General features: G+C 37.6%; 1 protein-coding gene across 6 annotated transcripts in view; it reads left to right on the top strand.

Annotated features, from left to right (window-relative positions):
- Positions 1–15,198, top strand: part of GOLGB1 (golgin B1) — a 99,015-nt gene that overhangs the window by 78,647 nt on the left and 5,170 nt on the right. For 4 of the 6 annotated variants that reach the window (XM_045902970.3, XM_064597019.1, XM_064596986.1 and 1 more), the window contains 3 exons: positions 3,278–3,456; positions 8,484–8,649; positions 8,851–8,988. In XM_045902970.3, coding sequence (XP_045758926.1) covers positions 3,278–3,456; positions 8,484–8,649; positions 8,851–8,988 — 483 coding nt within the window. Of the gene's footprint in view, positions 1–2,102; positions 2,189–3,277; positions 3,457–8,483; positions 8,650–8,850; positions 8,989–14,942; positions 15,136–15,198 lie in introns of those variants that run through there. The other 2 variants (XR_010413437.1, XM_045902971.3) reach the window with 2 other exon arrangements.

Genomic DNA, 15,198 nt, shown 5'->3' with positions numbered 1-15,198 from the left:
AAAACAAAATGTTTTATTTTAATTTTTGTTTAAAAAATAACATTATGTACATATATATAAGTCCCTAAATTCTGCATGTCACTAAATTCTGCATGTTTGATGAGAAAAACAAACAGCACCTCCACTCCAACTCTCTTTCTCTTTCTCCCGAGGCAATTTGCTTTTAACTCTCTTATTATTTTGGTGTTTTCTCAGTGTCTACATATCACACTTATAATGCATCTTGGATTTTCATTCTTTGCATTAGCTACTGACTTTCTTTTATGCTAACAGGGTTTAGTTCTCTTACCTCCCTCTGCTTCCACAGTACATATGCACATATTCAATATATAGCCTCTTCCCCATTCTCCTGATGTAATTTAAATTTTGGTTAATTCAGTATTTTTGTTTATATCAGTGTTTACATTTTTATGACTACAGATGCAAGCTGAGATGTGTTATTTTTATTTTCCTCAGCATCTTTTTTCCCCTTAGAGTTAATAACTGTGTTTTTGTTGTTACTTACTTACTTTTCTTTGTATTTATCAATGTACTTTAACTGCAGGTTTACTGCCATTTATCCACATCTCCTCTTAAGATGTTTATTCCTATCAATTTTGTATTTATGAATAAAATTTGGAGTCTCTTTCTTACATGAACCAGGATACTGTTTTCATCCTAGGATATCTCCCTTCACATCTCTCCTATATTCCTTTTTCTTGTATTCCATGTCTTCCTTGTCTTGGTTTTGTGTCATCATTTTGTTGGAAGAAATCATTTAGTAGCTCCCTAAGAAAAGATACAGGGGAGGTAAATTTATTGAAAATGTCTTTTCATTGCTCATATTTGATTGACAGTTTGGCTGGGTATAGAATTCTAGGCTGAAAATAATTCCCCTCAAAACTGTGAAGACGTTAATCTGTTGCCTTTTAGTTTACATTGTGGTTCAGAAGTCTAAAGCTATTCTGTTTCCTGATCCTTTAAATATGATCTGTTTCTTGATTTCTTTCTCTTTCTCTTTCTCTCTCTTTCTGGAAATGCATAGAATTTTTTAGTCCTGTGTATTCTGAAATTTCATGACAATGTACTTTGATGTGGGTCTATTTTCATTCATCATTGTGTCTAGTCCTTTGATTCTAAGAACTCATATTCATCAATTTTGGGAGATTCTTTTGAATTACGTTTTACCATTTTCCCCCATCCTTTTTCTTTGTTGTCTTTTTTTTTTTTTTAATCTGTTATTTAGATATAGGACCTTCTGGATTGGTTTTATAATCTTCTTATCTTTCCTATTCTTTTTGCTATACTTTGGGAAGACTTTCTCACCTTTATCCTTAGAGCCCAGAATTGAGGTTTTCATTTTTGCTATCATGTTCCTAATTTCTAAGGATTTCTTTTTTTTCTTTTTCTTGTCACATGGATATATGTTCTTAATTTATCTCCCCAAGAATAGTGGAGGTAATTTTGTTCTTTGATGTTTTTTCATAATGAACTTTTTCTTTAATATTTTTTCTCCTACAATGTTTCTATTTTCTAATATTCTCTCTTTAGTCTTCAAGTATATTATATTCTTTCCCCTGCTAAACTCTTTTGAATTACTTTTGTTCTAGTTCTTTTCATCCTAGCCTTAATGATAGCCATTCTTTAGGTGAGGTTAATCCTTGATTCACTCTTCATGTTTAATCATAAGGTCTAAAAAGCTTGTGAATGGGGCTTACCAACTATGAGGTTGGCAATTGCAGGGTGATCTTGCTGAGCTTTTTGTGGGTAGTCCCCATGTTGGTATCTTTAGTTCCTCTTGGGCTGGTTAGATTTTCTAGAGAAGACTTCTCATTTCCTTCATGGATGGTAAAGGCCTGGGTGCCAGCACTGTTCAAGTTGAGTAGGGGAAAGGCTTCAAGCATTCAGGAGGCATATATTGACTTGATCACCCTTGGTTTAGAGCAGTACCTTTACCTTCAGTGGTGCCGGGTATTTCATGATCCAGAGACACTTGTTTTACCTTCTCCAAAGAATAAAACTCTAGTTGTCTGTTAGAGTTAACAAAAGATGTGGAACTGAGGAGAGTATTTAGGGATGCAATTGTTTTTTAAGCAGCTTTCATCTAATCCTCCTTATTTCAGCTACCACCTTCTCCCTACCCCCATCACCATCTTCTCCAGAGGTACCTGGTGCTGTTAATTCCTGAGCCTTTTGAAGATTCTGCAGAGTAAGTTCTATTGGTTCTTGGCTTTCCTTACTGCCAGCTTAAGATTTGGCTTTCCCAGATCTGTTAAGTCAGTTACCACTTACGCATCTGCTTTTCAGCTTCCAAAATTAATTTTGTTGCTGCTGACTCCTCTCTTGTTCTTCCTATTCTTGTGTTTTATGCTTATAAAATGATGCCTTTATTGTAGCTTTAATGATGTTTCCAAGAGTGGGTGAAAGAGATGTGTGTTCAAGGCCCCCTTTTAATCCAGATGTCCTAACATTATTTCTCTTACTACCAAGTTTTAATGAGTACTGGGGATAAAGAATTTGAAGATGCATCTGGAATGCAGATAGGCAGTTTTGTTGGTTAAAGGCAAGTCCATCATCATTGTATTATCATCATCATTATTACCATCATCATCATTATTACCATCACCACCATCATCATCATCATTAATTTTCTCATTTAATTCTCATAATCTAATGAGAAGTACCATAAGGGAGGTAAGGGAAATTTTATAGGTGTGGGAAATTAAGGGGGTGTAAGGAATATGCGTAGGGTCACACAACCTATGTGGGCAGGATGTTGGACCCCAAAGCCTAAGTGTTCTTAAACCACTGGGCCTGGGCCATTGCTGCCTTCTTTTTACAATCAATATCAACTAAGCTAGATTAAGGTTGGTATCCATATAAGAAAGTTTAAAAGCCTAAGCAGGGCACAGGGCTAAATAGAAATTCAATCTTTACATTTCACGTTTTGGGGAGTTACCACCCACAAAGAAACTGTAGGTCCTTTAAGTCTGTTCTGTGTCTGAGCTTTAGATCTAGAGTCAACCTAGGACCTTGGGAGCAGGGGCCTGGGGTACAAGTTTCAGGAATGGTCAGGCCCTGTAGCCTTGATGGTGGCTCTGTGGGGGTGATTCCCACCAGCTTGGCTGCCTTTATTTCACCATTTTAGAGATTTGTGTTGCAAATCTATGTTAATGAACTTGTTAGGTGCTGACAGTCTGTTGTGGTGTCTGACTGACTTAGTAGGGAGCTGTTGATGACTTACAGCTGGGTGAATGAGACATGCTGAATCACCCTTTTACTTTCCCTTTGGTTAAAGCTGAAGGAATTGAAGAATCTACAGCAACAGTACTTACAGATTAACCAAGAAATCACTGAATTACGTCCACTGAAGGCTCGAATTCAAGAGTATCAAGATAAGACAAAAAATTTTCAGATTATGCAAGAAGAGCTACGGCAGGAAAATCTCTCCTGGCAGCATGAGCTGCATCAGCTCAGGTAGGATAATCCCTGCTTTTTGACCCTTTTCTTTTAGTTTTTTTTTTTTTTTAAACTGTTTATTATAAAATAATTTTTTTTAACTTTTTATTATAAAATAATTTAATAATTTTTTTAAACCTTTTATTTTATTTTGTTATAAAATAACTTTTTATTATAAAATAAAGTTTTATAAGAAGTTGCAAAAAACAGAGAGCTCCTGTGTACCTTTCATCCAGTTTCCACCAGTGCTAACATCTTACATTACTATAGTATACCAAAATCAGGAAATGAGGTGGATGCAATTCAAAGACTTTTTTCAGACTTCATCAATTTTACCTTCACTCAAGTATGTGTATATGTGTATAGTTCTGTGCAACTTTATCATATGTGTAAGTACGTGTAATCATCACGACAACCGAGATACACAAGTGCTCCATTATCACAAATAATACCCCTTGTGCTACTAATTTATAGTCATAATCTTCCCCCCCCATGCCAACATCCCTAACTCTGACAACCACTGATCTGTTCTCCATCTCTATCATTTTGCCATTTTTGAGAATGTCTTTTTTAAGTTTTTATTTAAATTCCAGTTAGTTAACATACAGTGTTTTAAGTGGAATCCTACAGTATGTAACCTTTTGAAATTAGCTTTATTCACACATCATAATGCCCTTGAGGTCCATCAACATTGTTCATGTATCAATAGTTCTTTTTTATTAATGAATAATATTCCATGATATGAATATACTGCTTTAACCATTCACCCATGTGTGTTAGTTCTGATTTTTAGCTATTATTAATAAAGCTGCTATAAACATTTGTGTATAGGCTTTTATGTAGATGTTAAGTTTCCATTTCTCTGAGATATTTGTCCAGGAGTACAAATGCTAGATTGTATGGTAACTATCTGTTTAGTTTTTCAAGAAACTATAAAATTATATTCCAGAATGACTGTAACATTTTATATTCCTACCAGCAATATATGAGTGATCCAGTTTCAATATCAAGTGCTATATCCTTGTCAGCATTTGATATTGTCACTATATTTTAATTTTTAATAGGTATTCATGCTATCCCGTTGTGGTTTTAATTTGCATAATGGCTAATAATGTTGAACATTTTTTTATTGCTTATTTGACATCCATATGTCCTTTATGATGAAATGTTTGTTCATGTGTTTTATCCGTTTTTTTTTGGGTCATTAATTTTTTACTGTTGAGTTTTGAGGGTTCTTTGTATGTTCTAGGTATAAGTTCCTTGTCAGATAGGTGGCTTGCAAATATTTTCTCCCAGTTTGCAGTTTATCTTTTCATTCTTCTTAATGTTGATGAAATCCAATTTAATGATTATTTTTCTCTTTATGCAGATTCAATAATTTCTGTTGCTCTGTCTTCATATTCACTGATTCTTGATTCTTTCCTTCATTACTTCCATTCTGCTACTGAGCCCATTGAGTTAGGTTTTATTTTGGATATTGTATTTTTCAGTTCTAAAATTTCCATTCAGTTATTTATATCTTCCATTTCCTTGCTGAGGTTTTCTCTATTTTTTTAAATTGAAGAATAGTTAACACACAGTGTTACATAAGTTTCGCTCACCAAGATAAGTGTAGTTACCATCCGTCACCATACAAAATATTATTGATTATATTTCCTATGGTGAGCTTTTCATTCCTGTGATTTATTTATTTTATTTTATTTTATTTTATTTTAAAGATTTTTTATTTATTTATTTGAAAGAGAGAGAATGAGAGAGAGAGAGGGAGAGCCCATGAGAGGGGGGAGGGTCAGAGGGAGAAGCAGACTCCCTGCTGAGCAGGGAGCCCGATGCGGGACTCGATCCCGGGACTCCAGAATCATGACCTGAGGCTAAGGCAGTCGCTTAACCAGCTGAGCCACCCAGGCGCCCCTGTGATTTATTTATTTTATAACTGAAAGTTTGTACCTCTTAAGATCCTTTCACCTATTTTGCCCATCCTCCAACCCCCCTCTCCTCTGGCAATCACCGGATTGTTCTCTGTATTTATGAGTCCACTTCTTTTTTTGTTTGTTTGTTCTTTGTTTTTCAGATTCCACATATAAGTGAAATCATATGGTATTTGTCTTTTTCTGACTTAATTTCACTGAGCATAATACCCTCTAGGCCCATTCATGTTGTTATGAATAGCATCTTTCTTTTTTTAGTTGAGTAATATTTCTGTGTGTGTGCATGTGTGTGTGTGTGTGTGTACACACCAGATCTTCTTTATCCATTCATCTGTTGATGGACACTTGAGTTGCTTCTGTATCTTGGCTATTATAAATAATGCTGCAGTGAACATAAAGATGCATATATCTTTTTGTATTAGTGTTTGATTTTCTTTGGGAAAATACCCAGTAGTGGAATTACGGGATTGTATGGTATTCTATTTTTAATTTTTTGAGGAACCTTCATACTGTTTTCCATAGTGGCTGCATCAATTTCCCAACAACAGTGCATGACGCTTCCTTTTTCTCCACATCCTCACCAACACTTACTATTTCTTGTCTTTATGATTCTGACTGCTGTGAGGTGATATCTTACTGTGGTTTTGATTTGCATTTCTCTGAAGATTATAATGCTGAGCATATTTTCATGTGTCTGTGGTCTATCTGTGTATATCTTCTTTGGAGAAATGTGAAGCTTTCTCTGTTTTCATTTATTTCCAGTGTGTTAGTAATTGCTTGTTGAAGCATTTTTGTGGTGGCTGCTTTAAAATCCTTATATGATTCTATAAGATATAATTCAACATCTGTGTCATTTCAGTGTTGTAATCTGTTGATTTTCTTAATCAAGTCATGACTTCCCTGGCTCTTAGTATGATGAGTGATTTTCAGTTGTATCCTGAACATTTTGGAGATTATAAGACTCTCAATCTTATTTAAATCCTCTGCTTTAGTAGGCTTCCACTGATACTTTACTGTTAGATGATGGATGAAGTCCAGCGGGCTCCCTACTCGGCCTTCATTAATACCGCAGGAGAGGAGGTGCTTTGATACTGCCAGGAAGAGGCAGAAGTCCAGGCTCCCCACCTGTACTCCACTAACACTGCAGTTGAGGGAAGCAGTGCGTCATTACTGTTAGGTGAGAGTAGAAGTCCAAGCTCCATACATGGACTCCATTGATACCACTGGAGGGGTGTGGAGAAAGGCATTTCACTATCACTGGGTGGAGAGAAGAGAAAAAAATGATTTCTGGTCTATTGATTTTTATCCACCCTCTCTCCCTGTTTACCTTTCTCTTAGCTTTTCTCTACCTCCACATTTGAGCAATTTTGAAGAAAAGTAGTTAGTTATGTCTCAAGTGGGTGTGAGTAAATTAGGGGAAGGAAAGGAAGACATTTTACTTCACATTTAGAAGGAAGAAGAAGATGAGGACACAGGTTTGATTCCCTGACTTTTTTACCATTTTCTTTAGCTGAATATCTTCAGGACCTGTCTTCTGCTCTTGATCTACTTTGGGGAAATTAGCTTTTCAGACACGAAAAAGCTGGAACATCTTGTTCAAGCTTCTGTTAGCCTCAGGGTTGACTTATTAGGAGAGCCTGGATTTATACCATAACCTTTCTCTTCCCCTTGTGGCTATTGATTTGCTTATTCTGCTCTGGTTCCTGTGCTCTCTTACATAAGGTGGCAGGGGCAGGGGGTAAGTGAGGTATATCCCCATTATGGCTGAGTTCTGTGAAGTAATCAGCTTTGTTCCTTAGGCCCTATTCTCCACTGAGTATCTCTTTCCACACCATGACCACCTTCCAGAAAAATGGCAGTTTGAAGCTTTTTATGGAAGATTATGATCTTTCTTCTACATTCAATTTTTAAATTGTTCTCTCTCATTTTTCACAGACAGATATCAAAGGAAGTATTCAAAATCCTGTGCCTTTTACATGTAGTGGCCTTGTAATAAAATTTTATTTTAGTTTCTAAGTTTGCGCTCTGCCTTTTTGAAAAACGTTTTGACTGTAATCTAACTCACTTCTTAGCAAAGCATGATTATTTCATAACACATATGTGCCGTTTAGAAAAGAAGGGACCATTTTGCCTTATTTCTAGAATGAAAGACAAAAAAAAAAGATGCAATTCAAACAAGACCTTATACTGTTGGAATAAATAGAGACATGGGTACTATTCAAAGTGAAGAGATGCTGCAGGAATGTGATTACAATCCTAATGAGTTCTTTTAGACAGAGTAGAGAGAGAGAGAAGTAGAACTAAAGAATGTGGCAGAGACACAGTTTTTGCTAGTACTACAAAAAATGAGCTGGGGTCAAACAGAAGCCTCCCTCTTGGCCAAATTTGGGGAATAAATAGAAACAGCAGCTCATATTTGTTGGGTGATTATGATATGCCAGGCTCTGTGTTGGGTGCATGACATACAATGTCTTATTTAATCTTTAGAATAATCCTAAGGAATAAATAGTTTATTCCCAATATACCAGTGAGGTTCAGAGAGATTAGAAACTTTACTCAAGGTCTGATGCCTACTTTATAATAGAGCCAGTGTTTGAACCAGTTCCTTCAAGACTCTACGGTTGCCCTGGGTAGCATTGCATTTTTGTAACTATGATTTTAGTCTGCATCTGGTTCTACCTTTCTGAAGAATTACAGTGGTTTCCCATTGTTTACAGAATAAGGTTTATTTAGCATGCTACTCAGTTCCCCACATCATCCAACCTCACTTCTCTATCCTCATTTCCTACCCTGTCCACTTTATATACTGTCTGCTACAATTCCAAAATTCAGTATGTATGTGTGTATATATATTCATTTTTGTGCCTTTTGTTCAGTATGTTCCCAGAACCTGGAATGCTTTTCCATGAAATCATCCTCAGTCCTGCCAGTTGAAATCCTTTTATTAGTTCAGCTTCATCATCTTGCTCTACAGTTCAATTTATAATATAAATTTGTTCTGGTGATATATTTTGTTTACTACATCTCTGCAGCCCATAATACTGTTTTGGATATGTAATTATTCATCCATGTCTCACAAGTATTTTTTTGCCTGCAATTATTTCATGTGTTTTGTAGGATGGAAAAGAGCTCCTGGGAAGCCCAGGAGCGGAGAATGAAGGAGCAGTACCTTATGGCTATCTCAGATAAAGATCAGCAGCTCAGTCATCTGCAGAATCTTATGAGGGAATTGAGATCTCCTTCTTCCCAGACTGAGGGCTTCAAAGTACAATACCAAAGACAGGTGAGTAATTTCAGTGCTGATTGCTACTCAGAGGTAACCACAACCCAGGAAGCATCAGCTTCCTGCAAGCCAAATGCCTGTCTGCCACTCTTAGGCAAGCTGTCTTGTTGCCTCCTATGAGGTGGACAGAGTTCATGGAGGGAAGGAATTAAGCATGAACAGCATTAGGAGGGAATTTCATCAGTATTTTTACTCTGGCAGGCATCCCCAGAGACATCAGCATCCCTAGATGGATCACAAAACCTAGTTTATGAGACAGAACTTCTTAGGACTCAGCTCAATGACAGCCTAAAGGAAATTCACCAAAAAGAATTAAGAATTCAGCAACTGAACAGCAAGGTAAGTGTTTCCTGCTAGACTGGAATTCAGTTTCTTATTTCCATGACCAGAAGCCCAGGAGGTAAGTAGAAGCTGATTAAGCCTAGGTTCTAGCTGTAGTGTATCTCAGGACACAGAAGATTTACTTTTCTTGGAGTCTGGGTTGCTCACCCCAAAGCACTGGACATGGGGCCATTTCCTTTTCCTCATCCTTGGAGCATCCTTGGGAGTGATTTGGAGAAATCTATTCAGTAAGAATAAAAAAAAATCCAACTCTTTTAGGAAGCCTTGCTCCCCAGCATTGTCTCCCTCTCTGTACCCATGTGAGTAATATTGAGGGACCTCCCCACAAACCCTCCAATACCTCCTCTCTGTTTCTCACCAGTGTGCAACAAGAAAATGTCTCAGGAAGGAGGAAGGAAGCTTTTCAGATGTGATTAGATAGTAAGGATAGAGGTGAGAGGTCTGCTCTTCATTCCACTTCATTTGTAGGCTTCCTCATTGGTGTCTAATGTTCTGGAACTAAAGAAGCCAGCTTTTTCCCAAACCCCAGCCATGCCAGTCCACATACTCTAAGGAAGCATACTGAGATAGATAGGATGTATTTCTTTCTTTCTTTCTTTTTAATTTTTAATTTTTTAATTTTTAATTTATTTGTCAGAGAGAGAGAGCATACAGGCAGGGGGAGCAGTAGGCAGAGGGAGAAGCAAAAACACTGAGCAAGGAGCCCAATGTGGGACTCGATCCCAGGCCCCGGGGATCATGAGCTGAGTTGAAGGCAGATGCTTAACCAACTGAACCACCCAGGCGTCCCTTAATTTTTTTATTTTTAATGTTTATTTTTTAAAATTTAAATTCAGTTAAATTCAATTAACCAACACTTAGTAATCATTAGTTTCCGATGTAGTGTTCAACAATTCATCAGTTGTGTATAACACCCCTGGGATGTATTTCTGTAGGGAAAAGCCACTTTGCCATCTGGTACCTAGGGCCAATCTCACCAAGGCAAGATTAAAGAAAATTATTCTTGGATGCCTTCTCACATCTCTGTTCTCTCTCCTCATTCATTCTCTGGCTCCTCTTCCTCCTTCATCTGCCTCTCCTCCCCTACCTGCTTACGAATCATTATACTCCTGTTGCTTTCTGACTATTCAAAGTATTCTCGAGTGGCACCTCTCTAGTTCTGCCTTCTTCAGAGGAACCCAGCTAGGTAGTTTATGTTAGAACTAGAAGGGATTTAAGAGGTCATTTAGACTCTAGAATACAAAGATTGGCTGTTAGGAGAGCTGTGAATGTCCAAAAATTTATATACAAATTGGTGTGCGTGTTTGTGTGTGTGTGTGTGTGTGTGTCTAAGTTTATCATCATGAGAACTCATCAGTTCACCAAGGGATCTATGATCCAAAAATGGTAAAGATAGGTAGGCTATATCACAGATAGGGAAACTAAGGCCCAGAGGTATTAAGTAATTTGCCTAAAGTGTTTGGAGGAGGTCATTCTGAGATAAATATGATAAATGTATGTGGAAAAGCACAGTACCTAGCTTATGTAGAAGGTATTTATTAGACGTTAAATTCAACTAACTGACATTAAAGTATCAGAGGCTGATAACGCTATTAACTTTGGCAGAAAATTTGCATTTTTAAAATTAGGTTTGTTAATCCAAATGAATGGGTAAAACTGTTGTAGACCCTTTATTGGAAATTATCTGGAAGTTTTTAAGGGGGCTCCAGAGCAGCTCCCATCCAATTCTCATTCTTTCCAAGATCCCATCTCAACCTTGTTACATTTACTCTCCTGAAAATCACTGTAAATTACTCTGAGCATTTGTCTTTCTATTAATCTCTCTAAACCTGAGATTTAGGGCTATTAGTAGATGATGAGGTCATTTTAGTGAGTAGCAACTAAAAAACTTTTTTTTTTTATTATGTTATGTTAGTCACCATACAGTACATCATTAGTTTTTGATGTAGTGTTCCATGATTCATTGTTTCCGTATAACACTCAGTGCTCCATGCACTATGTGCCTTCCTTAATACCCATCACCAGGCTAACCCATCCCCCCATCCCTCTCCCCTCTAAAACCCTCTGTTTCTTGGAGTCCATAGTCTCTCATGGTTTGTCTCCCCCTCTGATTCCCCACGCCTTCATTTTTCCCTTCCTTTTCCTAATGTCCTCCATGCTATTCCTTATGTTCCACAAATAAGTGAAACCATATGGATAATTGACTTTCTCTGCTTGACTTATTCACTTAGAATAATCTCCTCCAGTCCCATTCATGTTGATGTAAAAGTTGAGTATTCATCCATTCTGATGGCTGAGTAATATTCCATTGTATATATGGACCACATCTTCTTTATCCATTCATCTGTTGAAGGGCATCTCGGCTCTTTCCACAGTTTGGCTACTGTGGACATTGCTGCTATGAACATTGGGGTGCATATGGCCCTTCTTTTCACTACATCAGTGTCTTTGGGGTAAATACCCAGTAGTGCAATTGCTGGGCCATAGGGTAGCTCTATTTTTAATTTTTTGAGGAACCTCCACACTGTTTTCCAAAGTGGCTGTACCAACTTGCATTCCCACCAACAGTGTAAGAGGGTTCCCCTTTCTCCACAACCTCTCCAACATTTGTTGTTTCTTGCCTTGTCAGTTTTTGCCATTCTGACTGGTGTAACGTGGTAACTCAGTATGGTTTTGATTTGAATTACCCTGATGGCTAATGATGATGAACATTTTTTTCATGTGTCTGTTAGCCATTTGTATGTCTTCTTTGGAGAAGTGTCTGTTCATGTCACTGCCCACTTTTTGACTTGATTATTTGTTTTTTGGGTGTTGAGTTTGAGAAGTTCTTTATAGATCTTGGATATCAGCCCTTTGTCTGTAGTGTCATTTGCTAAAAAACTTTTAGTGTAAATGTTTTATTGAGATAAAATCTATAAAAAGCATACAAATCATAAATACACAGCATATTTTCACAAGGTGAAGACACCTGTATAACCAGCACCCAGATCAAGAGTCAGAACATACCCAGAACTCAGAAGTCCCTCGTGTCCTTTTCTATTTACTACCACACCCTCACAACTACAGATACGTGGAATCATATCTTCTCTTTTATGTTACTTCATTTATTTTGTGAGATTCATCCATGTTGTTTTAGATAGTATGATTTTTTTCCATTCTCATGCTATATAGCATTGCATTGTAGGCGTATACTATAGTTTCTCTATTCTGCTGTTAAAGGACTTTGGGGTTTTTCCAGTTTGGGGCTATTGCAAGTAGTGCAAGTAATGTTTTTTATAAAACAAAATAAAAGAGATTAGAGATGTGTAGGGATTATGTAATATATAACAATGAGTCTAGTTTTAAGAAACTTTAGTTTCAGTTTTATATATTTATATACTAAGTTCTGGGTCATAATCAAAGTTATGTTTTCTTTAACAGCTTTATTGAGATATACTTCATTTATCACTTAAAGTATGAGAAATACTACTTTGGGTCACTGTCATTCTGGGTGAGAAAGAGTTCTTCCTTTAGGCATCTCTATCACTAGTGTCATTCATTCATTCATTCATTCATTCATCAAGCAAATAACTATTATTTGCCTTCTATGAGCTTGGCCATATGTTAGGATACACAGTGGGCCCTCAGGGAGCATATCATCTGATGAGCTTAGAGCCTCACTCTAAATGGGTCCCAACTAAGTAGGAGAATTGCTTCTTGGGCCCTAGAATGGGATTGTAGTAGACAGGCTATCAGCATAGAATGCTTCTCTCCAAGCCACTGCCCTGATTCTTTCCGTGGATGCTCAGACTTTATATATATTTCTGCCAACATGGTTGGATGTTTGTATGTATGTTTGTACAAACTTAAAATTTGTAACCTAAAACTTAAAAACAGGAGAGGAATGACTATTGATATAATGTAGTCTAGATTATTCCCTCCTATTCTGTTTTTGTAAGTATAGATACAATAAAGCACAACAGCTTATGAGCTGGAACAGTCAGCAAACTCTTCCTTAAAGGTCCAGTGGTAAACATTTTTGGTCTGTAGATGATGCGCCTGTTACCACTATTCAGCTCTGCAGCTATGTCACAAAAGCAGCCGTAGGTGGTACATAAACAAATAGAGCAGTCATATTCCAATGAAACCTTATTTACAAAAAAAGGCAGTAGACCCTGGATCATAGTTTGCCAACACCTAAACTATAGGGATCTATATCTAATCCTAAACAGAATAATGCAAACAGTATAAAAGGTGGTTTATATGAGGCTGGCTTATAAGCAATTAGATTTCTCCAGTTAAGGGGGTTTTGCTTCCAATGAGCTTTACAGGTCTATCCTTTCTCCTCTAGATCTGTGAAAGAAAAATAGTGTTGTATTTTTCAATAGTGAGAGATTGTTTTTGTTTTTGTTTTGGGGTTGTTTATTTGGTTTTGGTTTTGGTTTTTTGGGACCATTTGGTGGCCAGAAAATTAACTTCCGTTTGTTAGGAGATCATATTACTCTCTGTCTCAGAACCCGGTAGTTGTCATCTACCCCTGTCTTCAGATTAGTATTGCTTCTCAAACATTTATATTCTTTTCTTTACTAACTGCTCCTACTTCCCCCCAAAACCCATAACCTGCTTCATTTCTCTTGCTGAACCCTAATTGGAATGCCACCACATAGTAGGTAGAGCTGTAGACTTGGAATCAAGAACCATACTTGAGCCCGGGTCTGTCATCTGTTAGCCACAGGATATTGGGCAAGTCACTGCTCATTTTTTTGTTTGTTTGTTTGTCATTTGTTTTGTTCGTCAATTTCTCTTCAGAGGTAAGGTTACTCGTGATTTTCATTCTGGCTATGCAAATATTTTTGTTATACCATGTGGATTTCTTTTTTTTTCCTTTAAAAATTTTACTTATTTACTTGAGCAAGAGTGAGAGCAAGAGAGAGAGAGAGCAGGAGCAGGGGGGAGGGGCAGTGGGAGAGGGAGAAACAGATTCCCTGCTGAGCAGGGAGCCCAATGCCCCAGGACCCTGGGATCATGACCTGAGTCGAAGGCAGACACTTAACCCACTGAGCCACCCAGGTGTCTCCATGGGGATTTCTTATTCTAGTTTTCTGTATGCATCAGATGTCCTTCCCAGTCAATCAGTGTATCTCTAGAAAAATGTATCTTCTCCTCTCTGAACATTGAGTCAACTTTTTTTTTTAATTTAAATTTAAGTTAGTAAACATATAGTATATTATTTGTTTCAGAGGTAGAATTTAGTGATTCATCACTAGTTACATATAACACCCAGTGCTCATTACATCAATGCCCTCCTTAATGCCCATCACCCCATTACCCCATCCCCTCAACCATCTCCCCTCCAGCAACCCACATCAACTTTTTTACACAAGTATTAACCCAGAATACTTACAAAAAAGATACTGAGGAAAAGATTGAATATGCATCCAGTTACACCAGTTTCCCTTCACATAATGCTTACAGTCCTACAGTAGGTACTTCGGAGAGACATCTCTATGGTTGTTAATGTTTCCAGATGTTAATCGTAACTAGAACTTGAAACCCGACAGCCTGCAAAGGTGGTATTAGAATTCTAGTTCCAGGGGACTGAATTCAAATCACTGGATAGGAGCTACAATGGGTAAATTTTTTGCTCAATATAAAAAAAAAAAATCTGTTTTTGACATGGTGAAAAATGGCTTGGGCTGCTTTGTCAGGAGGTGAACACCCCCGACGCTGGACATGTTACTCAGGTAGTAGGGGAAGGTCCTGCTTTGAGCGACTACAGTATTTCCACCCGTGAGAGTGTGCTGCACCCAGTGTCGTTTCTTCCACGTACACAGGCAATTTAGGATTTCTTCTGTTTCCCCCCCAACCACACGTTACAATTTCTTTTTCTACTTTCCTGGTAGTTTGTAACTCTCTATTCAAGAGTCTGCCCAGTACTATGGTTGTATGAATTTCTTTTTTTCTTTTTAAAGATTTTATTTATTTATTTGAGAGAGAGAATGAGAGACAGAGCACGAGAGGGGAGAGGGTCAGAGGGAGAAGCAGACCCCCCGCCGAGCAGGGAGCCCGACGCGGGACTCGATCCCGGGACTCCAGGATCATGACCTGAGCCGAAGGCAGTCAACCAACTGAGCCACCCAGGCGCCCGGTTGTATGAATTTCTAGGTGACAGCTCTATCTCATATTGAGTTCTAAGGATGATAGTCATTTGTTAGTAATTTCATCTTG

The sequence above is a fragment of the Mirounga angustirostris genome, unplaced genomic scaffold (genome assembly GCF_029215605.1).
Source record: "Mirounga angustirostris isolate CCGP_5_RB_7025 unplaced genomic scaffold, mMirAng1.0.hap1 SCAF_1, whole genome shotgun sequence".
Classification (NCBI taxonomy): Eukaryota; Metazoa; Chordata; class Mammalia; order Carnivora; family Phocidae; genus Mirounga; species Mirounga angustirostris.
Note: the sequence above shows the minus strand (reverse complement) of the source record. Positions and strands in the feature narration are given on the sequence as shown.